General features: G+C 42.5%; 2 protein-coding genes across 12 annotated transcripts in view; one reads left to right on the forward strand and one right to left on the reverse strand.

Annotated features, from left to right (window-relative positions):
* Chek2 (checkpoint kinase 2) overlaps nucleotides 1-13,179 on the reverse strand; it is a 41,831-nt gene extending 28,652 nt beyond the window's left edge. For all 4 annotated transcript variants that reach the window (XM_023711626.1, XM_023711625.1, XM_023711624.1 and 1 more), the window contains exons 1-2: nucleotides 13,104-13,179; nucleotides 10,766-11,158 (exon numbers count right to left, since the gene is read on the reverse strand). In XM_023711626.1, coding sequence (XP_023567394.1) covers nucleotides 10,766-11,135 — 370 coding nt within the window. In that variant the 5' untranslated portion in view covers nucleotides 11,136-11,158; nucleotides 13,104-13,179. The remainder of the gene's footprint in view (nucleotides 1-10,765; nucleotides 11,159-13,103) is intronic.
* Nucleotides 13,180-13,306: 127 nt separating this feature from the next.
* Hscb (HscB mitochondrial iron-sulfur cluster cochaperone) lies at nucleotides 13,307-27,024 on the forward strand. 8 transcript variants are annotated; one of them, XM_023711650.1, is made up of 6 exons: nucleotides 13,307-13,399; nucleotides 14,620-14,716; nucleotides 15,407-15,496; nucleotides 16,401-16,545; nucleotides 23,133-23,180; nucleotides 26,836-27,024. In XM_023711650.1, exons 4-6 carry the CDS (start codon nucleotides 16,446-16,448, stop codon nucleotides 26,925-26,927), a joined length of 240 nt encoding a protein of 79 aa, XP_023567418.1. In that variant the 5' UTR covers nucleotides 13,307-13,399; nucleotides 14,620-14,716; nucleotides 15,407-15,496; nucleotides 16,401-16,445; the 3' UTR covers nucleotides 26,928-27,024. The 8 variants fall into 8 exon arrangements, with proteins under 8 accessions (XP_023567418.1, XP_023567417.1, XP_023567416.1 ...); XM_004628030.2 differs by having other exon boundaries at nucleotides 13,326-13,665; XM_023711649.1 differs by lacking the exon at nucleotides 15,407-15,496 and having other exon boundaries at nucleotides 13,324-13,665.
* Nucleotides 27,025-27,039: the final 15 nt, after the last annotated feature.

Here is a 27,039-nt window from a genome sequence, read left to right on the forward strand (position 1 = left end):
TTTTTTTTGCTTATGAAATTTACTTGTAGCAGGGTCAGGAGATACCTCAGTAGCATAAGCAACTGCCTGGCAAGCATAAAGTCCTCAGTTCAATTCCCAGTACCAAAAAAAAATGCACTTGTAGTAAAACAGGCTAAGAAAGCAATCAAAATTATAGATTTAATTATCTAGATTTTTGTAACATTATAAATTGGCAGGGAGTGCTAGGAGCTACAACTCTAGCAGAATACATGCTTAGCATCCTGGAGACCCTGGATTCAGTCCTTAGCACCAAAAAAGGATGGGGAGGACACAAATTTCACAACAATGGATTTCATTACTGATGGTTTATACAGAACCATGAAATACAAGCAGTCATTAAAACTTCTCAAATAGCTTTTAATGACTTGGAGAGCACTTCAATTGAGTAATTTCCTGTTTATTACCTTCCACAGGCTTCCTAACATACCTACTATAAAACCAAGGGCTGGCCAAATAGCTCAGGATTAAAGCACCTGCTTAGGCAGACTCAGCACCCAGGTTCAATACCCCCTTGCTGTGCCAGCCCCGCCCCAGGGGCAAGCTGAAATGGTAAATGTGACTGGGAATGGTGGTGCACACATATCATCCCAGTGCTTGGGAGGCTGAACACAGGTGGTTTACTAAAAGTCCAATCTACATAGTGAGATCCTGTAGACCCTGTCCTAAAAATACAATAAATAAATAAATAAATAAATAAATAAATAAATAAAACGTACATGCTTCCACACAGCTCACTAGATAGATGCTTAGGGTCTGGCCCCTGCCTCCATTCCAATGTCACCTGGGGCCCCTGTCCCCTTGCTCATACACCCAGTCCCTCTGGCCTCCTCTTACTGCCCACATATGCGAAGCACAAGAGGCTTTGTGGCCTCTCTACTTCCTTGTTGCCAACTACCTGAAAGGCTCCTTTCTTCCTGTTGCATTTAGACTCAAACTACTCAGCTTTGTTTATTTTTTATTTTTTGTATTTTAGGGAAGGGTCTACAGGGTGCTCAGGGTCTCACTACTTGATCGGACTCACACGGCAGATCCAGGGATCAAACCCCCAGCCCCTGCACCTGCTTGCAGGCGCTTTAATCTGCTGAGCTATTTGGCCAGCCCATTAAGAGTTGGGATTACAGGTGTGAGTCACTGTGCCTGGCTTTTCTTTTTTTCCAAGTGATGGGGCTACAACCTCTGACATGAAGTTAAGTGGTCTACCACCAAGCTACATTCTAATTCCCCCCTCAGCTTTCTACAGAAGCAGACCCCCACCTGTTATAGTGATATCCTGCTTTATTTTCCCCTATGTATGGGTCATAACTGTAAGATATACTTATCATTTATATAATGTTTCCCCAAAAGAACACAAAATCCAGCACAGCAGCCATGGGTCTCTTATTTAAGAGTATAGCTCCAGCCAGACTGATCCTAGCACTCTGGGAAGCTGAGGCAGGAGAATGGAGACCCAAAATGCCACATGTGGTACGACGTTACTTAAATGAAACGCAAGCTCGAAGCAATGGTATACAGGTACAGTCCCGGCTACCTGGGTGGTCAAGGAAAGAGGATCCCTTGAGCCCAGAAGTTCTGCACAACAAAATGAGGCTATACCAGAAGAAAGATGAAAAGGAGAAGAGGGAAGGGGGTAAGGTCGGAAGGGAAGGGAGAGAGGAAAACACTCACAAATGCGGAGCAGGAGAAAAACAGAAAGGAGAGTAACCTTCTTGGGTGCCAAGGTTCACTCTGGAATGATGGCAATTCCAGAATTATACTGCATTATATGCAGTAACACTATGAATACACTAAATGCCATGACACGTCATTCACTTTCGCTGTTTTTTGGTTCCTTTTGTTTTCTTGACATGGTCTCACCACGTGGTTCAGGCTGGTCTTGAACTCACAGCTATCTTCTTGCTGCAGTCTCCCAAGGATGGGTATGCCACCATGGCCAGCCATTCACTTTTAAATGGTCAATTTTGTTCGTGACTTTCACCTCAGTTTTTAAAAACTACATATGCACACACTCATTGGCCCAGAAATTTCATTTCTAATAACTTATCCTATGGAATCATATGTATTATGAGAGCACCTAAAAGCATATGTACCTTTTTCTTAGAGCAAAAGATTATAAACAAATGTCCATAAGCAGGGTATGCTGGAACATGTCCATAATCCCCAGGCTTGGGAGGCTGAGGCAGGAGAATCACAGAAGTTCAAGGCTAGCCTGCTACATTGGCTGTCTCAAGAACGAAAGTCCATGAGTAAGGGGCTAGTTTAATAAATCTATGTATCTATAAAAAGAAATAAAAGATGCTTACATCCTAATAGAAGGATGTCTGTGATATATTAAGTGCAAAAAGCAAGCCTTAAAATGAGGTATGGTGCATTACAGTTAGTATAAACCTTCTTTTGGGATCTGGGGATTTTAAGAGTCTTGCTCAATAACCCAGCAGGCCTGATATTTGCAATCCTGCTGCCTCAGGCTCCTGAGGACTAGCATTACACGCATGCACTGCCATGGCAGGCTAATAGCTTTTTTATTTTTCATTTTTCCTTTTTCCTCCTTTTGATGTTTTTAATGATAGGCTCTTCTCACTATGTAGCCCAGGCTGGCTTTGAACTCAGCAGTCCTCCTGCCTCAGCCTCCAGAGGGCTGAGGCTCCAAGCATGCACCACCATGCCCACCATATTTTTAAACTAGTATAAAATCAAGTGGGAAAAAAGAATATACATTTATTTGTTTGCATGTTTCACATAACTCTGAAAAGCTAATAAGAAATCAGTAGGAGGACAGAAATTAGAAGACCTTGCTCTTTTTTTAAATATTTACTTAATACAAATACAACTTACTCAACATCTTAAATGAGAAACTGGCCATGTTGGTGTTGGCCTGTAATCCTAGCACTCGGGAGGCTGAGGCAAGAAGATGGCAGCCAGTTCTGGGCCAGTCTGGGCTCCTTACCCTAAGGAGACCCTGTCTCAAAAGCCCTTAAAAGTGAAGTCAGACAAACACACCACATTGTTTCTCTGGTGTGAGAAACGGAAAGTGTAAATAAGGACCCAAATGTATAATAAACATTGTGAAAAAGAAGGAAATGTTCGAGAAGGATGGGAAATGAAAGAGAAGGAAGGGAAAGGAAGGCAGGGGAAAGAAAGAAATGATGAGAAAAGAAAAAATGGAAACACGGCTTTTGTAAACGGGGAGGTGAAGGTGGACTAAAGGGAGAGTGGAAGAATGGAGGAAGAACAAGTTATGTCACGTACAGGTACAAATTCCCTATGTTGAATATAATTATGTATACTTTATTTACTTTTTTATTTTTGTGGTACTGGGGATTTAACTCAGGACCCTGTGCTGGCCAGGCAGGCACTTATTCTACTGAGCTATCTCCTGACCCCTATATACTTAAAATGTACCAATAAACGTAAATTTTTTTTTAAAGTCTCAAAAAAAAAAAAAAATTAAAAAATGTCTCATGCCATGGATATAGTTCAGTGGCTTAAGTGCCTGGCTGGCCAGTGCAAGGTCCCAAGTTAGATCCCCAGTACCACTCGCACACAAAAAAAAAAAAGCCTCAATCAAAAAGTTCCCAGCCAGGATTTGTGATGCACACCTACAATGCCAACAACACACTCTGGGAGGCTGAAGGCAAGAGGTAAGCCACCTCAAGCTCAGCCTGGGCAATTTAGCAAGTAAGTCTCCAAAGAAAAAAGTTTAAAAAGGACGGGGATATAGCTGAGTACAAAGACCCTGAGTTCCACCCCCAGGGTTTTAACAACAACAACATAACATAACATAACATAACATAACATAACATAACATAACATAACATAACATAACATAACATAACATAACAAGTTTCCAGTGTAGATGAGGTAGCAGGAAGAATGAGGAGAGGAAACACAAAGACCTCAGCGCCTCTGGCTGAGGCTCTAAGGAAGTCCTCATAAAGGAAGCAAGACAGGAAGGACAGACCAACCAGCCCCTTCAGAAAAGCAAGGTCACAACCTAATTACAAAGTAAAATCCTGCATGCTCTATGATCCAGCAATTCAACTGAAGCTCTCTAACCTAGAAACATTCACCCAAAATCCTGAGTTCAAAGTAACTTTCACCTGTAAAACGACCATTATCATTCTGGGGAGTAGACCACGGTGACAGCCCTAAGGACATTCATTGCAGTCCTGCTTTCTAGAGCAAAAATTGGAGACCCAAGCCTCCATTAACAAGGTAAAAAAAAAAAAAAAAAACAACTTCTACTAGAAACCAGCAGGGCCAGGCATAGCTGTGCACATCTGTGAGCCCAGCATTCCTGGAGGCTCTGAGGCGGAAGGATGGCAAGTTTGAGCCAAGCCTGGGCAAGTTCGTAACTTAGCAAGACTTGTCTCAGAATTTTTTTTTCCAAAGTTTTATTGATAAACATATAGCAATGAGACAGTTTCAAATCAAATCGAAAGTACAGTTTCAACAAATAATACACTGCATATATTCTTCTTAGTGGTTAATTGCTGTACAAGATGCAGACTTGTGATCCTATTTACAAACACCATTAGAAAAAATCATTCTATTCATTAAGAGAATGCAACTATATATCTATCCCAACCACTTTGAATACACAGATACAAAATGGACATTCATAGTTATACCTCATTTTTTTTAAGTTCCGTTATTGAATATTATAGGTGTGTAAACTCAGCAAAATATTCTAAAAGAGTCCAGTAGCCCATAATAGCATTGGGTCTTCTGTTTAACTGGCAATGTCAGAAATTATTGACCTGAGTCCCCCACAGCTCAACATAACAATGTCTCAGAATTTTTTTTAAAAAATTCAAAAACCATTAAAAAGGGGGGCAGGCTAAGGATATAGCTGGATATGAAGGCCCTGGATTCAATCCCCACTATCAAAAAAATAAAAATAAAAAGGAAGAAAGAAAGAAAAACCAGTTGGAAAAGGTGGGACATGGGGAATTTGGAAGCTGACCAGGCAAGGGCTGGCAGACAGGGCAAAGGGGTGGGGGGTGGAGACAGAGGCTTTGCTTTGACCTTGGCTGTAGAAGCAGATAAAAAGGAGATAAAACAAAAACCATAGCTACAGGGCCTGTGAGTTAGCTCAGCAGACTCAAGCACCTGCTTAGGCAAGTGCAGGGACCAGGGTTCGATCCCCAGCGCCACATGCCACACCATGTAGTGAGACCCTGTGACAACCACATAAAAAATATTTTTAAAAAATAGCTAAAGAATTGTACTTCTAAGATGATTGTAACCACTAGGTTCCAAAGTCACTCGAGGCAATCTATATCAGCATTCTTTAGGTTAACCCCTGCTTCTTTCCTTCCAGAACCTTCATACCCCAATTTCTTACAAAGTTGTAAGCTCAAAGTAAAAAGCAGGAAGCTGATCTTGAGATAAAGAAATTAGATGACAATTCAAAGAATACTTGGGCCAGGGAGAGGGCTCAGTGGAATAAGCGCTTCCCTGGCAAGCGCAAGGGTCTGAGTTCAATACCCGGTTCCGCCAAAATGAAAAAATAATAATAATAATAATAAATAAATAAATAAATAAATAAATCAAAGAATACTTAAATTACCTATCCTAAAACAAAAACCTGAGCTCATACCCTGACCTATAAAATAGGCCATTATCACTCTGGGGAAAAGGACATCTTTTCCATAGTTTTCTACCCTCTCAAGCGAAAAATAAACGTTGCCAGTTCCAAAAGATAATGATAAAAAATTAAAATAAGAGTAAATTTAGGGGGCCCAGCCCTAGCTCAGTTCTTTAAGTGGCTGCTTCCACAATGCTGGCAGCCTCAGTTTGCTGTAGTTCGATCCCCACAACACTCCAGCCATGCAAAAGTGCCCTGAAGGCATTCAAGGAGCAAAACACACACACACACAAAAAAAAAATTCCTTAAGAGTAAATTTAGGGGCTGGGGAGATGGCTCAGTGGAATAAGCGCTTCCCTGGCAAGCTCAAGGGCCTGAGTTCAATCCCCGGTTCTGCAAAAAAAAGAGTAAATTTTTTTAAAAAGTAAATTAAAAAGGAAAAAAAAAGGCCAGCCAGATAGCTCAGTGGATTAAAGCATCTGCTTAGGAAGACACAGGGACCAGGGGTTCAATCCCCAGGATGCCATGCCAGGGCTCCCCCCCAAGTGGCACCGAGACACAAATGAGACTGGGCTTGGTGGCACATACCTGTAATCCCAGCACTTAGGAGGCTAAAAAACAGGAAGGCTCACTGTAAATCCAATCTGTGTAGTGAGACCCTGAAGACCCTGTACTAAGTAAATAAAAAATAAAATATAATTTTTAAAAAAGATAATGAGTCGGGGACGGGGAGATGGCTCAGTGGAATAAGCACTTCCCTGGCAAGCACAAGGGCCTGAGTTCGATCCCCAGTTCTGCCAAAAAAAAAAAAAAAAAGATAATGAGTCTCATTTCTCTGAATCTCTATTTCACCATTGAGTGTGCATTTTTAAAATTATGCCAAAAAAAAAAAAATTATGCCAAATAAAGCCAGGCATGGTGGTGTACACCTATAATCCCAAGCACTTGCAAGGCTGAGGCAGGATTGGATTACCACAATTCAAGGTCAATTTGAATACAAGGTGAGTACAAGCCCAGCCTGAACCACATAGTAAGTGTATGTGCTGCCGAAGTGAGCACTGAACCACATAGTAAGACGCTGTCTTTATAAAAAAAAAAAAGTCTGCCTAAGAAATCCTTACCAGGAGCCAGGAAGATGGCTCAGTGGAATAAGCGCTTCCCTGGCAAGTGCAAGGGCCTGAGTTCAATCCCTGGTTCCACCAAAAAAAAAAAAAAAAAAAAAGACAGAAATCCTTACCAGCCTCTTACTCACCAGTCCTAAAAATTCTTTTCCTGTGCCAGGAATCAGACAACCTTAGCACTCTGAAGGTTGAGGCAGAAGGATCTCCAGTTCAGGGATCTCAAGTTACACAGCAAGTCTGATGCCAGCCTGTGCTACATGGAGAGACCCTGTCACAAACAAAGCAAAAAATAAATGGGGCCAGGGAGATGGCTCAGTAGAATAAGTGGTTCCCTGGCAAGCATAAGGGTCTAAATTCAATCCCTGGTTCCACAAAAAAATAAATAAATAAATAAATAAATAAATATAATAAAAAAGGGGCCAGGGAGATGGCTCAGTAGAATAAGCACTTCCTTGGCAAGCGTAAGGGTCTGAGTTCAATCCCTGGTTCCACCAAAAAACAAACAAACAAACAAAACAAAACAAAGAAACAAAAAGCCAGGTGTGGTGAGGCACATCTGAAATTCCAAGCAAATGGTAAGCTGAGGTAGGAAAATTATAAATTCAAGGCCATCCTGGCCTATACAGCAAGTTTAGGATCAGCCTGCATGATACAACAAGCTGACGCAAAAAAAAAAAAAAAAAAAAAAAATTTTAAAAAAGAAAAAAAAAAAAGTTGGGGGAGCTATTTGTAGGAGCTAAAACTGTACAATTCCAAACAGCAGTAAGTATGAGGACGAGGATAGTGCTCTGTGGCAGTGCCTGCCTGGCAAGCAAAAGATCCTGAGTTCAATTCCTGGTAGAAAGCAAGAGAGAGAGAGAAAGAGACAGAGAGAAAGAGACAGAGAGACAGAGAGAGGGAGGGAGGGAGGGAGGGGGAGAAGAAGATAGGGAGGGTGGAAAGAAGAGAGGGAGGAAGAGAGGGGGAGAGGGAGAGGAAGATAGAGAGGGAGAGAGGGAGGGAGGATGAAAAATCTTTATAACTTCTAGCTAAGCAACAGTTTGTCAGATATGATAGGACAAATCTAAGTAAGAAAGAACAAGAGAAAAAAAAAACAAAGAAATTGGACATCATAAAAATTATGTCTGGTCAAGTAAGGTAGTACACACCCGTAATACCAGCACTCTGGGAGGCTGAAGCAAGAGGATAGCAAAGATAAACCCAACATGCGCAACTTAGCAATACAGTAAGACCCTATGTCAAAAGAATAAAAAGGGTGTGAATGTGGCTCAGTTCAAACACTATGCTTACAAACTCCAGTGCAACAGTGTAAGTAATAATAGTAACATCTGTACACTCCAAAAAAGGACATCAGACAATGAAAAAGACAACCCAGAAACTACTAGTATTTACAAAGATATCTGATAAGGAACTATGTCTAAAGCATATATTATGAAAAGAAATACAATCCAATTAAGAAATGACCCAAAACGGGATGCAGCTCAGTGGCAAAGCATTTATCTAGCACGCACAAAACCTAAGTTCAGTCCCCAGAGCACATACACACACACCACAGGCACACACACAAGCAAGCAAAAAGTTCGCTTTTGCCCAGCATGAGTGTGCATACAATCCCAGCCCTTAGGAGGCTGTGAGAAGGGGATCATGCATGAGCTCAAGACCATCTCAGGGCCTGGGAGATAACTCAGTAGAATAAGCGCTTGCCTGGCAAGCCCAAAGGCCTGAGTTCAATCCCCAGTTCCACCAAAAAAAAAAAAAAAAACATCTGGGCTGCATAATGAAATTTGGTTTCAAAATAAGACAAAACAAAATGAGATAGCCACTGTAGAAAACAGTTTGGCAGTTCCTTATCAAGTTAAACACAGAGCTGCACCACGGATAATCCCAGTGTTCTAGGACAGGGGCTCCAACCAAGACCAGGGCCACAGAGGAGTTAAGTTGCAGGCAACTGAAGCTTCTTCTGGACTTTCAGCTACTCCCAATTGACCACATTACCACCTGAGCTCCACCTCCTATCAGATCAGCAGCAGGTTTAGAGTCTTACAGGTATTCCACTGTCAACTTCACGGGAGGAATCTAGTTTGTACACTCCCTATGATTCTAAGCCCTGACGATTTGAGGTGGAAATGGAGGCTGTGATGCTAGTGATGGTTACAAGCTGCAAATACAGATTCACATTAGCAAGAGGCTTGCTTGTTTGTATTTTTGGAGTTCTGAATGGCCTTGAACCCATATGTAGCTTAGGCTGCACTACACTTGTGGCAATTCCCCTGCCTCAGCCTCCCAAGTGGAGGGATTACAGGCATGTGCCACAATGACCAGTTAGTCAAGAGGTTGGATTGCACAGAACAAAGTAAAGCACTTGCAGATTCATATCAAAATGTAGTCAGTGAACAGCAAGTGACAATTAAGCTGCACCTGGTGGCAGGCTTTATAGTGGCCTGTAAGTGAATATACTTCAATTGTACAGCTGCATCTGGAAGCAGGCCTTGCATCAGTTTCTGACACTTATTTTAGTCCACTTGTGGCCCCTCTATACTTAACACTTCTATTAGTGCCTCTTTTCTGCCCTGTGTACTTGTCTCAGTCACAAATTCAAAGGTCACAAATTAACCCTGGCCACAACGAGTAAAAAACAAATATCACAGGAGAACTTCTTTAAGAAGGAGGAAAGGTCCATGATGAGACAACTGAAGGCTCTAAAATTGCCAGCGAAAAGAAAACTGCCAGGAATGGTGGTACACACTTGAAATCCTAGCACTTGGAGGGCTGGGGCAGCAGGATCGCTGTGAGTTCAAGGCCAGCCCAGGCCTCACAGTGATTTCAAAACCAGACCAGACTACATTGCAAGGTCCTGTCTCAAATAACCAAAGCAACAACAAAAGGTTAAAAACAGCTCTAAAGGGGCTGGAGAGATGGCTCAGTGGTCTAAAGCACCTACTTAAACAAGCTTGGCAAAGCACAGGGACCGCGGTTCGATCCCCCAGCAGCACATGCCAGCCAGCCCCGCCCCCTGGTGGGCTGAGCTGGCCACACACACACACAATAAATAAATGTAATAAATAAAAATAAATAATTTAAAAAAAAAAACAGCTCTAAATGTTTACCTCTAAACTTACTGTTGTCTCCTTTTTTTTTTTTTTTTTTGAGACAGGGTCTCACTATGTACTTCAGGCTGGCCTTGAGCATACTACAATGTCCTGCTTCAGCCTCTTGAGTACTGGGATTTTTTTTTTTTTTAACTGTCTTTTCAAGTCGTTAAAGTTGACGTTTAAATAAAATGGAACAGTGGTGAGAAGGTACAAAGTAGCACATTAATCATTCATTCCTTAATATTATTTTCTACATCAATTTTTTATTTTTTGGAGCTAGGATCCCACGTATAGCCTAGATCAGCTTTGAATTTACTATGCATCCCTGACTGGCCTTAATGCTGTAATCCTCCTGCCTCGGCTTCCACAACACCCAATTCAAACATTTTTACACATGAAGCCATTTTAATGTAAGAGGAAAAAAAAAATCCTACTTCAAACAAACTCATAGCAAAGATTCTCTATCAGGATCATGGCGTGTAGGAGAAGATCAATATATTGAAATTACATTGTTGGCTGTTTGGGGACAAAAACAAATAATAAGAAGCAACAGGGCCAGGGAGATGGCTCAGTGGAATAAGCGCTTCACTGGCAAGCGCAAAGGCCTAAGTTCAATCCCTGGTTCTGGAAAAAAAAAAAGCAGCAACAAATATATCCCCTATTCTGAACTGCTCTGATGTTCTCATACAAAATTTTTTGTTGTTTGGGTTATTTTGATTTTTGAGACAGGACCTTGCTTTAAGTGACCCTTCTGCCTCAGCCTCCCAAATGCTGGGATTCCAGGAACGCACAGCCAAGCCAAGACCACCACTGCCTCTTTTATCTTGCATTACTTTCAAACTCCAGAATCATCCCATGAGTGTCCTAAGCTTTTCTGCTGCAACAATCTTCTGTAACTAACTTTTTCTGAACAATTCATGATGCTGTAAACCAAAAAGACTTACCAAGATTGGAGAATCCTTCCTGAAGAGCCCATAGCCGAGCCCAAGGGGCAGGAACAGGTTCCTCGGGTTCTTGGTCCTCAGGAATAGAACAGAGTTCCTGAGTAGATACTGTCTCTAAGGAGCTCTGCGTCCCAGAGCTGGACTGAGAGGACTGGCTGGAGGTGGGCACTGTGCTGGTGGAGGAGCTGGATGTGGTTGGGGACTGAGACAAGGACCTGTGAGACTGTGAAGTGAGCCCAGGGGACTGGGAGAAATTGCCTCTGGACTGGGTGGAGCCCCCTTGGGTCTGTGAACTGGTACCACTGCTGTGGGCCTGTGAGCAGGCACTGCTGCAGGACTGCTGACTCCCTGGTTCGGGCTCCATAGACATCGCAACCTCAAAAAAGTGTCCAACTAGAAGGTCAATTTCAAAGATTAAAACTTATCCCAAGAGTTTCAAGTTCAAGAGTGAAAAAGTGGGCACATTATCAAGGCAGGAAAAAGAAAAAAGAAAAAAAAAAAAAGGCCAGACCAGGTTTGGGGGGCATACACCTGTAAGCTCAGCACTTAAAAAACTCAAGAAACTGAGGCAGGAGGATCACCATGAGTTAAGAGGCCATCCTGGGGTACACAGTGAGTTCAAGGGCAGCCTGTACTCCATAATGAGACCATCACAAAAGAATCAAAATAAGAAAAAAAAAAAAAAAAAAAAAGAGAGAGAGAGAGAAAGAAAAAAAAGAAATTCAGGGCAAGCATGTTCTGCAAATCCTAACAGCCAAGCACATTTGTAATCCTAGCTAGTCAGAAGCCTGACCCAGAAGGACTCAAAGTTCTGAGCCAATGTAGGTGATTTAGGGGGGTCCTTGTTTTTAAAATAAAAAATACAAAGGGTAAGGCTGTAGCACTTGCCTAATGTGAGCAAGTCACTATGGTTGTTTTTGGTTTTGGTTTTTTGGGGTTTTTTTGCAGAACTGGAGATTAACTCAGACCCTTGTGCTCTCCAGGGAAGCACTTAGTCTACTGAGCCATGTCCCCGGCCCCAATATGGTTGTTTTGGGCTGTACTATTTTTTTTTCTTTTTGGTGGTGGTACCAGGAATCAAACTCAGGACCTCACATTTGTCAGGCAGGACCACCGAACTAAATCCCCAACTCCTGGGCTGAACTTTGCATAAGAGCACTTTCAGTGGATCAGGCTGTTGTCTGTCAGACATATAACACTGAAAAAAATAAATAAATAACATTATTGGAATTATTCAAGGGCCACAAGTAGGTAAACAGCAAAACCCTGCCTCTAAAAAACCAAGAAGCAATGAAATTAACTGATACTCGGAAAGCCTTCAATGCATAAAATTTCTTAAATTGTAAATGAAACAAACTTTAATCAACACTACACTTAAATTTCATGCACATTTTGAGGAAAAAAAAAGGCAAGTGTCAAGTGACCGGGTATAGAAGACAACAAAAAAGAAACTATATAGTAACTTCCTTTGTCACTTCAAGAGGACCATTTGCACAAAATATTGATACTCCTACCCCTGGGCTTCTCCAGAAAGGCAGAAACTACGTTCATCTAGATACCCTGACATCCACTAAGTCCACTTAATGAGGCCGAACACAAAGGCCGAACAAAAAAACTCCAATCAGCCGTTTGCTAAGTGGGAGCTATGGAGGGAAAAAACGTGAACACAGTAAAACTCCAGGATCCCAATTATGAAGGATCTACAAGGCCTTACAAGTGCCACACAATCTTTCTATTAAATAGTGAAACCTGAAGCAGGACATGGTGGAACATGTGGCAAGAGGCAGGGGGATCACCATGAATTTGAAGCCAGCCCAGGCTACACACAAAGTTCAAAGCCAGCTTGAACTACATAGCCATACCCGTCAAAAACAAAAACCAGTGCAAACTGGAGTCCCAAGGAAGGCTGGTGCCCTCTTATCGTCTCCTCGATACCCTACCCCACACACTTACTTATGGGCACCAGCACGACATCCTACACACATCAGCACGTTTTCAGTTCAGCCTAGCGGATAAAAATGGGTTCAAAAATTGAATCTAAAGACTGATCAAAATTATTAAAATTTACGTAATTCTTTACAAAGTGACATCACTCTGGTATGGAGGAAAACAACCCTATTCCTTCTCATCCTGCACCTCCAGGCCTGTTTCAAGTTCAAAGTAACAAAAAGTCAATTTCATCGCGAAGATCATCTACAAAAGAAGTCACCCAGGCACTCTCACTTCCACCTCAAAAATCCAGCCAAAACGGAAGCTAAAGAGATTACACTTGCATAAACCTTGACGACGGGACTGGAACCTTCACATCACCCAAGACAAATTTCCCACTATGACTCACCGCACGAGCCCACCAGGAGCCACAGGCTCCCCACTGTACCGGGCAGCAGCGTGGCGCTAAATCTGTAGCTACAAACTCCACCCTCAGCCAATCAGAAGGCCCTCTACCGCTGCCGGACCAATGAGAAGCAACGGATGTGACTAGCCCGCGTGACGCCAATGCTGTCTGGGAAATGTAGTTCAGATGGCACGGCGGGACTCAGCTACCTCGCGTCCCTCAAGTGACCACGCCCCCTTAGCGATCTCTCCAATCAGCCGCAATAGTCAGGTCGGCGGTCTCAGCTTCTACCCCAACAGGTGACCGTGGTGAGATAAGCTGCGGCCCAGATGTGGGGCGGGAGAGCCGGGTCCTTGCTTCGGGGATGGGGTCGGCAGCTGACGGGGGCCCCCGGAAGGAGACTGCTAAATTGCCGCGCTGCCTCGCAGGCAGGAAACAGTGCGCCGCGGTGTTGGAAGTGCGGCGGCCCAAGGGGCCCTGCGCAGGGGGACGGGTTCTTCTGCCCGCAGTGCCGCGCGCTACAACCACCCGACGCTACTCGAGATTACTTCAGCCTCATGGACTGGTACGCGAGGAGTAGGGACCGGAACGACGTCGGGGGCTGGCCCGCGTGAGGGGAGGATGGGGGGCTGGGCCGCGCCTGGGCCGGTCAAGGGGCGGGGCCTGGGGGAGGGGCGTGATGAGGGCGGGGTGGGAATGGAGCGCTGGTGTAGAAGGAACGGAACTTGTGGGAAAGGGATGGAGACGACGCGGGGCGGAGCTCGAGGGAAGGGGTCCAGTCAAAAAAGCTTGATTTTAGTTGGAGACTTTGAAGAGACAAGTAGTGTACCGAAGCGGACACCACGATGAGGGACTTAGGGTTTAGCTCAGTGGCAGGGCGCAGGCATAGCTTGCAGGAGGCCCTGTTGTTCTGTCCACCGGAAGCAAATCTGAACAAAACAAGGCGGGCTTGGTGACGCAAGCCTAGTGATCCCGGCGCTCAGGAGGCTGAGGCAAGAGAGTCATTGATAGTTCGAGACCCACCTGGGTTAGGAAGAGTGCTCAAGGCTAGCTGAACTGCTTAGTGAGACCTCATCTCTGAAAGAATTTTTTAAAATTACATGCAGTATATGGGAGTAAAAGCACAAGCAAGGTTGTGGGCAAGGCCATAGAGAAAAATGGAGTCCAAGAAATGGAGATTTTTTTCCCCCTTTTTCACCCTGAAATTTGAGAAGCTTGGAAAGTGGAGAGAAAGTATAGGCAGAGCTAAACTGCTGAGGAAATAGGGCAAGCTTTGGGAGGAGCAAATGAAGGGGGTTAGGTTGAAATAAAACTGCCCATTTTCTCCCACCTCACGGTCTTTGCACTTGCAGTTCTCCAGCCTGATGGTCTTCTCCACGGTATTAACTGTTTTCCTTCCTAGGAGTTACCACATTTCTCATGTTGCCTGTTTATTACATCTTCCCCATAAAAACAGGAACTAGACCTGTAACCCTGTAAATATTTATCACATGAATTTCATCTCCCAATTCTCTTCTAGCAACCGCTCCTTCAGAATTGACACCACAAAGCTCCAGCATAGGTACCAGCAACTACAGCGTCTTGTCCACCCAGATTTGTTCAGCCAGAGATCTCAGGTATGGTATTGGCCACCTCGATAATACCCCAAACACGAATGCATACAGGGTAGTGGCAATGGCCTTGTGGCCATGTTATTATGAGGGATCGAGTTGAATAATGAGCTCCACCCTGTGACAGCCTGACCCCAACCAGCCTGGTCCTTGACATATCATCCACTTACAGCTTTTGTCTGACTTTCCAGACAGCTTAGAAAAATAAAGATGATTCATCTAACACTAGTCCTGTGTAGTTGGGCCACTTCCCTTGGGTACCTGCCCATCAGTATATTATAAATATTTGGGCACAGTGGTCCATGCCTGTTATCATAGCTGCTCAAGAGGCTGAGGTAGGGGAATCTTAAATTAGATGCTAGCCCGGCCAATTTAATGAGACCTCTTCTGAAAAAAGCTTGGAAGTAGTTCAGTGCTTTCCTAGCTCAATACTTAGTACCACAAATAATAATAGTAAATAAAGCCAGGCTTGGTGGGACAAACATGTAATTGCAGAGCTCACGAGAGTGAGGTGAGAGGATCTTAAATTCAAAGCCAGCCTAGATTGCATAGGGAATATTAAACCAGCCTGGACTACAGAGCAAGACCCTAGTGTTTAGTTCAGGGTTTAGTGTTCCCTGGGTTCACCTGCAGTACTACAAGGGAATTTAAGAATATTGATTTTAGTTATTTTAAGACTGTATTCATTTCTAACAGACTGAAAAGGACCTGTCAGAGAAGCATTCAACAGTGGTGAATGATGCATATAGGACTCTTCTGGCCCCCCTGAGCAGGGGTCTATACCTAGTAAGGTGATTTCCCAACCCTTCTATTTCCCAACCCTTCCCAACCAAGACTTCCTCTTGCTTATTGTCATATACGACAGTGGCTTCCCCTGTATTCCACAGAAGAGTGCTTAAAATTTGAGTTAACCCAAAATGCCAGTAATATTTAGCCTGAAGATACTACTTAAGTGTAGCTTTCTCTGACTTTTTTTTTTTTTTTTTTCTGGTGGAACCGGGGATTGAACTCAGACCCTTGCACTTGCTAGGGACGTGCTTATTCTGCTGAGCCATCTCCCCGGCCCCTCTCTGACTATTCTTTGTAAATCTTACTTGTCCCAGTTGTATTGTTTTAACTATGTTCTATACATTTCAAAGATTTGATGATGATATTTTTAGGTTTTATTTTGGGATATAGTTTTTTCAAGAGTATCTGAGCCCAGAAAATTTTAAAATTGAAGGGCCGGCAAAATAGCTCAGTGGAGTAAAGTGCCTGCAAGCAGGCTCAGGGGCTGGGGGTATGCTGAGACAGCATTTGAGATTGGGTGTGGTGGTGTGCGCCAGTAATCCCAGCTCTTGGGAAGCTGTAAACAGGTGGATCACTACGAGTCCAATATAGTAGTGAGACCCTGAACACCATTCCCTAAAATAGAAAGAAAAAAAAATTAACATTGGATAGTGTTTGCGAACATCAATTTCAACTTCTTAGAGGAATGATGTCCCAGGACCACACAATTTCAGGCAGCATAAAGTGGGACACTATCAGTACTCTTGTCTCTGTCCAAGCTTTTGGCAGCCTAACATCATGCTTTCATTTCTGGTACAGTAATTCCCGAGTGGTATTATATTCAGAAAGGACAACAGGTTGTACTGACTTTGGGCATAGTTTCTTGAACCAAATTTATTTTTCCTGCTCTTTGTCCTAATAGCTAAAGCTCCATGGAATAGAAATTTCTGAAGGGACAGATTATGAAATGGACAGTCAGTTCCTCATGGAGATAATGGAAATTAATGAAAAACTCGCAGAAGCTCAAAATGAAGCTGTCATAAAAGAGATTGAATCCATTGTCAGAGGTAAAAGACAAAATACCATCAGATGCATTGTGTTGCTATTATGAGTCAGGGTTAAACAAGACATGAACATAAAGACTACGTGAATATCAATCCAGGAAGTAGTTTTTTTTCTTCATCATCCTAACACCAATTTTGTCTAGAAGTTAAATTTACAGCACTTCTAATCCTAAGAAGGCAGTCTTAAACTAAGAGTATAATTAGATTTTGTGGATTGCAATGATCTTTTCTACTTATGACATCATTTAAATACTGTTAGTGGGGCCGGCCAAATAGCTCAGCAGATTAAAGCACCTGCAAGCAAGCACAGGGGCCTGGAGTTCGATCCCCAGGATCCCAGGGCTGCTGTGCTGGTCTCACCCCCGGGATGCACTGGGATGGCAGTTGAGACTGGGCGTGGTGGCGCATGCCTGTAATCCCAGCTCTTGGGAGGCTGTAAACAGGAGAATCACTACGAGTCCAATCTAATAGTGAGACCCTGAACACCCTGTAGACCCTTCCCTAAAATACAAAAAAAAAAAATACTGTTTTTATCTCTACAGGGAAATTGGGTCTCAGAAGTTTGCAAAGGGCTAGAGAGATAGCTCAGTAGAATAAGTGCTTGCCTGGCATGCACAGGGTCCTGAGTTCAATCCCTGGTACTGCAAAAAAAAAAAAGTTTGCAGAAATGTCTAACATCACACAACAGATATGCAACAGGGCAAACATTTAACTTTGATATCCTGGCTAATTATTTGTTTTCTACTTTCTTTTATAACATTTTAACCAGTTCTACAGAAAATTAATAGCATATAGAGATTTATTTTAAGGAATTAGCTCCTATGATCATATAAGCTATCACATCAAAGTGTATGGGGCAGGCCAGCAAGCTGAAAACTCAGGTCATTTTTTAATATTTTTTAAAATCTTTTATTTATTTGGTAGAGAGTCTTGCTACACAGCTCAGACTCGTAGTGATCCTCCTGTCTCAGCCTCCTCAGCACTGGGATTACAGGCATGCATCCCCATGCCAAGTTTCAGTGGCCAGCACGGCACACCCAGGGTTCTGGGACATTCATGGCATGCGGTACCCAGGATTGAACCTGGGTCCTTACACTTGCCAGGCAGGTGCTTAGACCACCAAGCTATCTCTCCAGCCCCCATGCTATAGCCTTAAATTGAATTCCCTCTCCAGTCAACTTGTAGTTATATGCACTGCTCTTACTTGATTGGATGAGGCCTGTTATTTGTGTCTAGATGTCTCCCCAAACCCTCATGCATTCATAGAGCTTTTTCAAAAGTGACTGAATCCTAGAGCGTATGATGTTGTAATTAATGATGTGTGATCAGTTCACTGATTGGTTTCATGGCACCCTAATCCCAACAGCCTAGTATTATATTAAGCTTAGTTGCTTTTGTTGTCTTTCCTCACCATGAATTGTTGCCCTTCTACCATGTCCCTGATAACTTCACATAAAGTCACTTGAGGGCTAGAAATGTAGCACAATGATAAGTGCACTTGATTAGCATGTGGAATGCCTTGGGTTTGGCTTCCAGCTTTATAAATATGTCATATATATATATATATATATATATATATATATATATGAAGTCAACCAGTTGTAAACAGCAACATCTGTAGTAGTGTGCAACAACTGGTCATCATAACCATTACACATGGAAAAGGTTCCAAGGTTCTTGTGTCGATTGTATGCTCTTATGTATTTCCACAGATTTACAGTGTGCTTAATGGGCATCAAACATTGTGTATGACAATGAGGGCACAACAGGGAACAAAAACAATATGGCTGTACGGAGGGAGTTCACAGCCAACTTGGACTACATAGCAAAACCCTAGCTCAAACAAACAAAATAGACATGGCCCAAGCTGACTATGGTTATGTACACCTATAATTCCAGCTGAGGCAGAAGTTTGAGCTCAAACTGAGCAGCTTAGTGACCTAACAAGACTCTCAATAAAAAAAAAAAAATAAAGAGATATAAGGCCTGGCCAGATAGCTCAGCAGACTAAAGCACCTGATTAGGCAGAGCACATCGGCCAGGGTTTGATCCCCACCATGCTGTGCCAGCCCCACCCCAGGGCACACTGAGACAGTGATTGAGACTGGGTGTGGTGGCATGCTAGCACTTGGGAGGCTGAAAACAGGAGAATCACTGAGTCTGATCTACGTAGTGAGACCCTGTAGACCCTGTACCAAATACAATAAATAAAGAAATAAATAATAGCTTTAGTGTACCACCCAAAAAGCAGTCATGCTCCATCTCTTCATAAAGTTTATATATTATAACTGAGGGTGTCCAAAATTGAATTCATCTCCTCTATCCCCACCCCAAAAAAATAACAAGCTATTCCCCTCCTAGTGTTCCTTAGCTAAGCAGCACCATTGGTTGAATGGTTATAAGCACTGAGAAAGTCTGTCATTGCTGACTTGGGGAGAGGGGGATAGCATGCAGTGCCAGGATCGAACCCTGGCCCCTGCGCTTGCCTGAGCAAGTGCTTAGTCCTCTGAGCCATCTCACTGGCCCTCATCCCATATCTTAAAGAGTTGACCTTCATGTGTTTCAAATTTATCCACCCTTTATTTTAACTGCTTACCTCTATCTTAGCTACCACCTGTTCCAAGCTACCACTTTCTATTACCTGAATTCCTACACTCAGGCCAGCCAGATAGCTCAGTGGACTAAAGCACCAACTTGGGCAGAGCGCAGCAGCCGGGGACAGCAGTTGAGACTGGGCATGGTGGTCACTTACCTGACTCTTAGCACCTGTAATTCCCAGTGCTTAGGAGGCTGACAACAGGAGAATCATTACAAGTCTAATCTACATAGTGAGACCCTATAGGCCCTGTAGACCCTGTCCTAAATACATTTGAAAAAATAAAAATAAAAAATCCTATACTAACTCTTTGTTATGTTTTTAAAACTCAAATGTAATTACCATGCTTGAACCTTTTTAAAAAATTTATATGGCTTCCCACTGCTCTCAGATTTAGAACCAAAACTTAGCATAGCTTATAAGACCTTGCATTATCTCCATTTTGCCCCCTCTTCTCCACGCACACTGGTTACTTCCACTTCCTCTAGGCACCCTCCTAACCCAGGGCCTCTGTATGAGCTGTTCTTTCAGAAACTCCCCTCCACCACGAGTTAACTGTGCATTCAGATCTAGAAAATGTCATCACTTCTTCAGAGAAACCTTTTTGACCTCCCTGCCTAGTGTCTCTCCTTTGTAAGACTTTGTGTGACATTGAGAAAGTGACTTCACTTACCTGACCCTTAGTTTCCTCAAACCTGTGAAATGGAGACCATTGTCTGGATATGATAGTATATACCCTATAATCTCAGCTCCTTGGAAGGCTGAGGCAGGCAGATGGCTAGGGGAATATACCTCTGATCCCTGCTGCTTGGGAAACTGAGTCAGTTTGAATGACAAGTTCAAACTGAACCAGAGCAATTTAGCAACCTTATAAGGCCCTATCTCAAAATAAGAAAGTAAAAGATGAGCATGGTTGGCACACCCTTATAATCCCAGCACTTTAGAGTCTGAGACAGAAGGATCACTGAGTTCAAAGCCTACATGGGCTACATAGTAAGTTCAAGACAAACCTGAACTACATAAGTAAGACCCTGTCTCAAAAAATAAATAAAATAAAAAGTGTTGAGAATATAGTAAAGTGCAAAGGCCAGGCCTGGGCTCAAGCTCAGTGCCAAAAAAAAATAAATAAATAAAAGGTAAAGCATATAAAAGACATTTTCTAGCCCTACAGGGGTCATTTGGCTCCCCCTTCCCCCACCCCCTTCAGTACCAGGGATCAGACTCAGGTCCCTGCGCTTGCCAGGCAGGTGATTAGACCCCTGAGATATCTCCACAGCCGGAAGTTCTGAAAATTAAACAAAAAAAAAAAAAAGTTCTGACTCATAAAGGAAGTAGTTCAATTTAGGACTAAATCTGTAGGTAAGCTACCTGTTCAAAGCCAAATGATTGAGGTTCAATCCCTGGAACCAAATGCTGACTGCCCCCATGCCAAGCTGGACACCAAAACCGAGTGTGCTGGCACATGCCTGTAATCCCAGTGCTGGGAAGGCTTGAGACAGGGAGAATGGATCACTACAAGCCGGAGCTATAGACCCTGTGCCAAATAATTAATTTTTTAAAAATTAATTTTCAGAATTTCTATAATTCATGTGTGGAAAACCATTTTTTTCTGTTTTGGCAAACTATAGTACAAATGACAAGTGCTAATTTCAGAGACAGACTTCAAAAGAGAATGAGAATGTATTTCATATCTAGCAGGAAAACAAACTTGTTTTTATGCATTTGGTACAGGGTCTCACTATACAGATCGGACTCAGTGATCCTCCTGTTTTCAGCCTCCCAAGTGCTGGGATTACAGGGGCTCACCACCACGCCCAGTCTCAGTCACCTCTCAGTGCACCCTGGGGGTGGAGCTGACACTGCATGCTGGGGATCCAACCCTGGTCCCTGCCTGCCTAAGCAGGTGCTTTAATCTGCTGAGCTACCTGGCTGGCCCTAAGAAAACAAACTTGTAAACATCTTCTTTTGTTTTGGTCTCACTATGTAGCCCAGGCTGGCCTTGAACTTATTACTCTTTTTTTTTTTTTTTTTTTTTTTTTGCCGAATTGGGGATTGAACTCAGGGCCTTGCACTTGCCAAGGAAGTGCTTATTCCACTGAGCCATCTCCCCATCCCATTCCCTTTTTTTGGAGGGAGGCCCACTCAGGATACCTTCAGGGCAGGTGTGGTTTGGCTTGAGGATGAGGGGATCGAACCATAGCATCCTGAGCCTGATTGCTTTGTTTCAGCAGGCACTTAAACACCTGAGCTACTGGGCAGGCCCCCTGAACGTCTGACAGAGGTCTCTTGCTTAGCTGCCCACAGTGTAGCTTGTAGTTCAGGCTGCCCTTGAATTTATGACAATCCTACCTCAGCCTCCCAAGTGCTGGGATTATAGGCTTTGCCACCATACCAACTATCCTTGAACTTTTCATACTTCTGCCTCTGTCAGTCTCTCAAGCAGCTGGAATTGTAGGCATGCATCACTATTTCCAGATAAATTCCTCACTTTGTTTTTTTTTTGGTTTTTTTTTTTTTTTTTGTGGAACCATGGATTGAACTCAGACCTTTGCGCTTGCCAGGGAAGCGCTTATTCCACTGAGCCATCTCCCCGGCCCCCTTCACTTTCTAATGAGAAAACAAAACAAATGATGAGGTAGCTGCTCCTTTGTTTCATTATTTCATTTGGCATCTTCTAAGACACTGATCTAAATGTTGTCATTTTCCTGGACACTATACCCCTGTAGTAATTTCAAATGGTTGCTTAAAACACTTGATAATGCTCTGCTGATAGGTGATCCTGCAGTGCTAATTTTCTCTTTGCTGAAATCTGCAAGACAGCTTAAGGAGATAATCATAGCATTTCCTTATCTCCATGTGTTAGTTAGCTTTCCATCACTGTGACAAAACACCTAAAATATTCAGCTAACCGGGCCGGGGAGATGGCTCAGTAGGATAAGCACTTGACTGGCAAACGCAAGGATCTGAGTTCAATCCCCGGTTCCACAAAAAAAAAAAAATTAAAATAAAATATTCAGCTAACCAACAGAAAAAGCTTTATTTTGGCTCACTTTATTTATTTATTTATTTATTTATTTATTTATTTTTTCCCCAGTACTGGAGGTTGAACTCAGGACCTCACACTTGCCAGACAGGCACTTATTCTACTGAGCTATCTCCCTGGCCCTGGCTCACATTTTTGACGCTCTCAGTCCATAGTGAGTTGACCCAATTGCTTTTAGGTCTGTGATGGGAAGAAATTGGTCACCTTAGGCAGCCAGGAGGGAAAAAAAAAAAGTAGCCAGGCTGCACTGTGTCCTTAGGCTCCACTGTGTCCTTCAAGGGCATGTGCCCTGTAAGCCATCTCCTTTACCTCTTAAAAGTTGCACCACCACCCAGTAGCACTCCAGGCAGGGGACCAAGCCTTTGCCACACAAAAGCCTCTGGGGGACACTTGTCCAAACTATAGCAGTGTTTGCCCTGCCCTGATTGTTTCTTTTTTTTTTTTTCTTTCTTTAATGTATTTGGTACAGGACCTCACTACTCAGCTCAACTCATAGTGATCCTCATAGTGAGTTTTCAGACTCCCAGTGCTGGTATTAAAGGTGTGCATCACCATGCCCGCCTGGGCTCAGTCCCTGACTCAGGGTACCCGGGGGCAGGGCCAGCATGGCTCGTGGTTCCAGGGATTGAACCCCACCCTGAGCTTGCTTAAGCAGGCGTTTAGTCTGCTGAGGTATCTCGCCCTGATGTTCAAAAATCATTATGTAGCCATTTTATACACCCTAGTGATTGCATATCAGGTCTTTCATAGGTAGAAAAACAATTTGACTAGGATCACCCACTTTCACATTAAGTAGCAGCTAATGTCATGATATCTGCAGGGACAAAAGACACTGGACTCTTAACCTTGAGTCCAGTGCCTTACAATATTTAGAGCACATGATTACAAAGTATTGTTGCTTAGTATTATACGTCTATTTAAGTGGAAAAACTCAGCAGTTTTCTCTTTCAGGTAAACAGAAAGAATTTACTGAAAATGTGAGCAGAGCTTTTGAACAAGGTATTTTATTTCTTGACTTTTTTAAATGTGGAATGAAATTGTAAGCTTTGGGATATAACCATTTATTCAGTACGTAGCTATTATATGCCTATGTATAATAAGTACATGTGGAGATAGAAAATATATATAAATCTCCAAGAACACTTTCATAGCATGCACAAGGTCCTAGGTTCAATCCCTAGTACCACTAAAAGAGGAGGAAAGTAAAGGTGGGTTAGCTGTCAGTGTGTACTGCAAGCCCTAGGGCAACCAGTAAAAAGTAGTGAAGAAAGGAAATATACCTAATCCATTGAAAAAAGTAAGAAAATGGGATCATAGTAGATGTTCTAAGGGGTATGGCATGCACACCTATAATCCCAGTACTTGGGATGCAGAAGCAGGAGGATTGTTGCAAATTCAAGGCCAGCCTGGGCTACAAAGCAAGACACTGTCTCAAACAATACAGAAAAAAAGTTCAACCACTCAGCATGGTGGCACACACATATAATCTCAGCACTGGGAAATCTGAGACAGGAAGATCATGAGTTTAAGACTAAGTAGGATTAGGGCCTGCCAGGTAGCTCAGCCCACTAAAGTGCTTGCTTAGGCACAGGGACCAGGGTTTGATCCGCCTGGTGTGCTGGCCCCACCCCGGGGTGCAGTGAGACATCCATTGAGACTGGGTGTGGTGGTACGTGCCTATAATCCCAGCACTCAAAAGCCTGAAAACAGGAGGATCACTACGAGTCTGATCTGTGTAGTAAGACCATATAGACTCTGTACTAAATACATTTTTTTAAAAAACTATAAATGGCTGGTGGTATAGCTCAGTGGTAGGGCACTCCTGGGGTTGATCCCTATTACTCCAAAAACTAAAAAAGCAAGATGGCATGATGGCACACACTTGTCCTAGCTTAGAGAGGCTGAAGTAGGAGGATCTCAAGTTCAAAGACCAGCCAGGGATATAGCTCACTGGCACAGCATCAACCTGGCAAGCACAAGGTCCTGAGTTTGATTCCCAGTATCAAAAATATAAAATAACAAAATTCAATTTCAAGTCCCACTTGAGCTCATACATAGGAAGTTCCCAGACCAGCCTATGCAGCAGAGTAAGACCCTGTCTTTAAGAAGAAAAATTTTTAAAAATGAGAAAAAGAATAAGAATAACAATTAGAAAACAGTAAAAAAAAAAAAATGCAGTAGATATTAATCCAAGTATGTCTGTAACCACTTTGAATAATAGGCGTCTAATAAATGCACCAACTGTTGTTTTGTTTTTGTTTTGTTTGTGACACAGGTCTCATGTAGTCCAGCCTATCCTTGAACTCACTACATAGCCCAAGTTGGCCTCAAATTCCCAGCAATTCTCTTGCCTCAGCCTCCTCAGTGCTGGGATTACAAGCATGTTCCCCCATGCCTAGCTAAAGGCACCAATTAAAAGCTAGAAATTGTCAAAGTAGATCAAAAAACAAGACTGGGGCTGAGGATATAGTTCAGTGATAGAGTGTCATCCTGGGCTATATAACCATCCTGGGCTATATATCTTTTTTAAAAAATATTAAAGCTGGTAGTGGTAGCACATACCTGTAATTCCAGCTACTTGGGAAGAATATAATATTAAGACCAGCCTGGGCAAATTATTGAAACCTTGTCTTAAAATAAAAAGCTTTAAAAATGGCCTAGCACACTTGAGGGCTGAGTTCAATCTCCAGTACTACATAAAAAATGAGGGGAAAAGAAAAGGTTAATATGGTAAAACTTTATGTTATGCATATGTATTTTACCCTAATGTAAAAATGTGTTTTTTTTTTTTTTTTTTTTTTTTGTTTTTTTTGTTTTTTTTTTTTGCTCCGAATGCCTTCAAGGCATGACTGGCTGGCTTGTGTTGTGGGGATCGAACCACAGCAACCTGAGCTTGACTGCTTTGTTGAAGCAGCCACTTAAAGAACTGAGCTAAGGGGCAGGCCCCTGTAAAAATGTTTAAGTACCAAAAATAATGAAATTTTTTAAATGGGGGCTTGGGATATGGCTCAGTGGTAGTACTTGCCTGGCATTCTTACGGCTCTGGATTTGATCCTCAACACTGTGAAGACAACACAAACATGCTCTTCCAAGCTCCTAGTAGCGCCTTCACTGTTACATCTCTCTTTCAAAATAATAACTTTCTTCAATTTGTATTAAATAATTCTCTTGGTTTTCTTGCTATTTTTTCCCCTTTTTTTAAAAATGTATTTAGTACAAGGTCTACAGGGTCTCACAGATCATCAGACTTGTAGTGACCCTGCCTGTTTTTCAGCCTCCCAGGCGCTGAGATTATAGTCACGTACCACAATGCCCAGTCTCAATCACTATGTCATTGCGCTCTGGGGGCAGGGCTGGCACACCAGGCCAAGTATCAAACCCCAGCCCCTGCATCTGCCTAAGCAGGCGCTGTAATCCACTGAGCTATCTGACCTGCGCATTCTTGGCTATTTTTAATCATACATGAACACAACAGTCTATCATTTAGTGTGCATATTTTGATCTTCATATAAATAGCATCATCATACCTCATGTGTTCTTCCGTGACTTGCCTTTTTTTTTTTCCCCCTTGTGTGGTATTAGGGATTGAACTCAGGGAATATAAGCTATATTTTCAGCTTTTTTATTTATTTAATTTGAGACAGGGTCTCCCTATGTTATTCAGGCTACCTCAGACTTGCTATTTTGTATAACATTTTACTTTTAATGTGGGTGGCTATAACATCTTCAGTGTAGCACTTATTACAATGCGTTGTTTTTGTCTAAGTCAGGTTCCTCAACCTTGACATCACCAGTATTTTCAATCAGATAATTCTGCTTTGTGAGCAGCTCTCCTGTACACTGTAAGATACTGTTTATCAATATCCCTGGCTTCCACCCATTAACTGTCCCTAGTTAGGACAACAGAATATTTCTCCAAAGATTCTCCTACATCACCAGGGAACAAAATCACCCCCAATAGCAAACGACTCATGTAAAGTCATCATTTCCAGAGACTGGAACTCCCCTGAGGGCAGTTCTGTGCAATGACATCTGTCACAGGAGATCTGATTTTTTTCCCCCCTTCGGAACCGGGGATTGAACTCAGGCCCTTGCACTTGCCACAGAAGCGCTTATTCTACTGAGCTACCTCCCCGACCCCTAGGAGATGTATTATTAATCATGAGTGCTTCCACATCTTTTTCAGAATTGTTACCACCAGTTGTTTTAGGGGAAAACATGTAAAATACAGCCAATTTATTACTTGGGACTCTCCTAAAACTAATCAGCTTGAATGTATCAGAACCCTGTAAATAAGCATGCTCTTGGACCCTTTTTTTAACATCTGTCCCCTTAATAATCCAGATAGTCTTCCTCCCCTTTGCTAATTTACTGAATAATTGATGGATCCTGTATACCCCAAGGTCAGGTTTTTTTTTGTTTTTGTTTTTGTTTTTATTTTTGTTTTATACCAGGGATCAAACTCAGGATTTTATGCTTAAGCCACTGAGCTATGTCACCAGCCTTTTTTTTTTTTTTTTTTTTTTAATATAGTTTAGTTTTTATCTTTTGGTGTTGAAGACCGAACCTAGGACTTCTAGCTTGCTAGAGCATTATACCACTCAGCTAAATCCAAAGTGCTTTGATCTGACTAAGTGTCTCTTGTTTATTTCAGATGACTTTGAAAAAGCCAAGGAGATTTTAACAAAGATGAGATACTTTTCAAATGTAGAAGAAAAGATCAAGTTAAAGAAGACTCCCCTCTAATTAACTTAAAGTATCAGAAGCAAAATCCTCCCCCAACAAAAAATAAAGTAAAAAATAAAAAGTAAAGTTCCTATCAAGTATACTAGCACATGCTATCACACTCAGGAGGTTG

Source organism: Octodon degus, unplaced genomic scaffold (assembly GCF_000260255.1).
Source record: "Octodon degus isolate 3935 unplaced genomic scaffold, OctDeg1.0 scaffold00021, whole genome shotgun sequence".
Classification (NCBI taxonomy): domain Eukaryota; kingdom Metazoa; phylum Chordata; class Mammalia; order Rodentia; family Octodontidae; genus Octodon; species Octodon degus.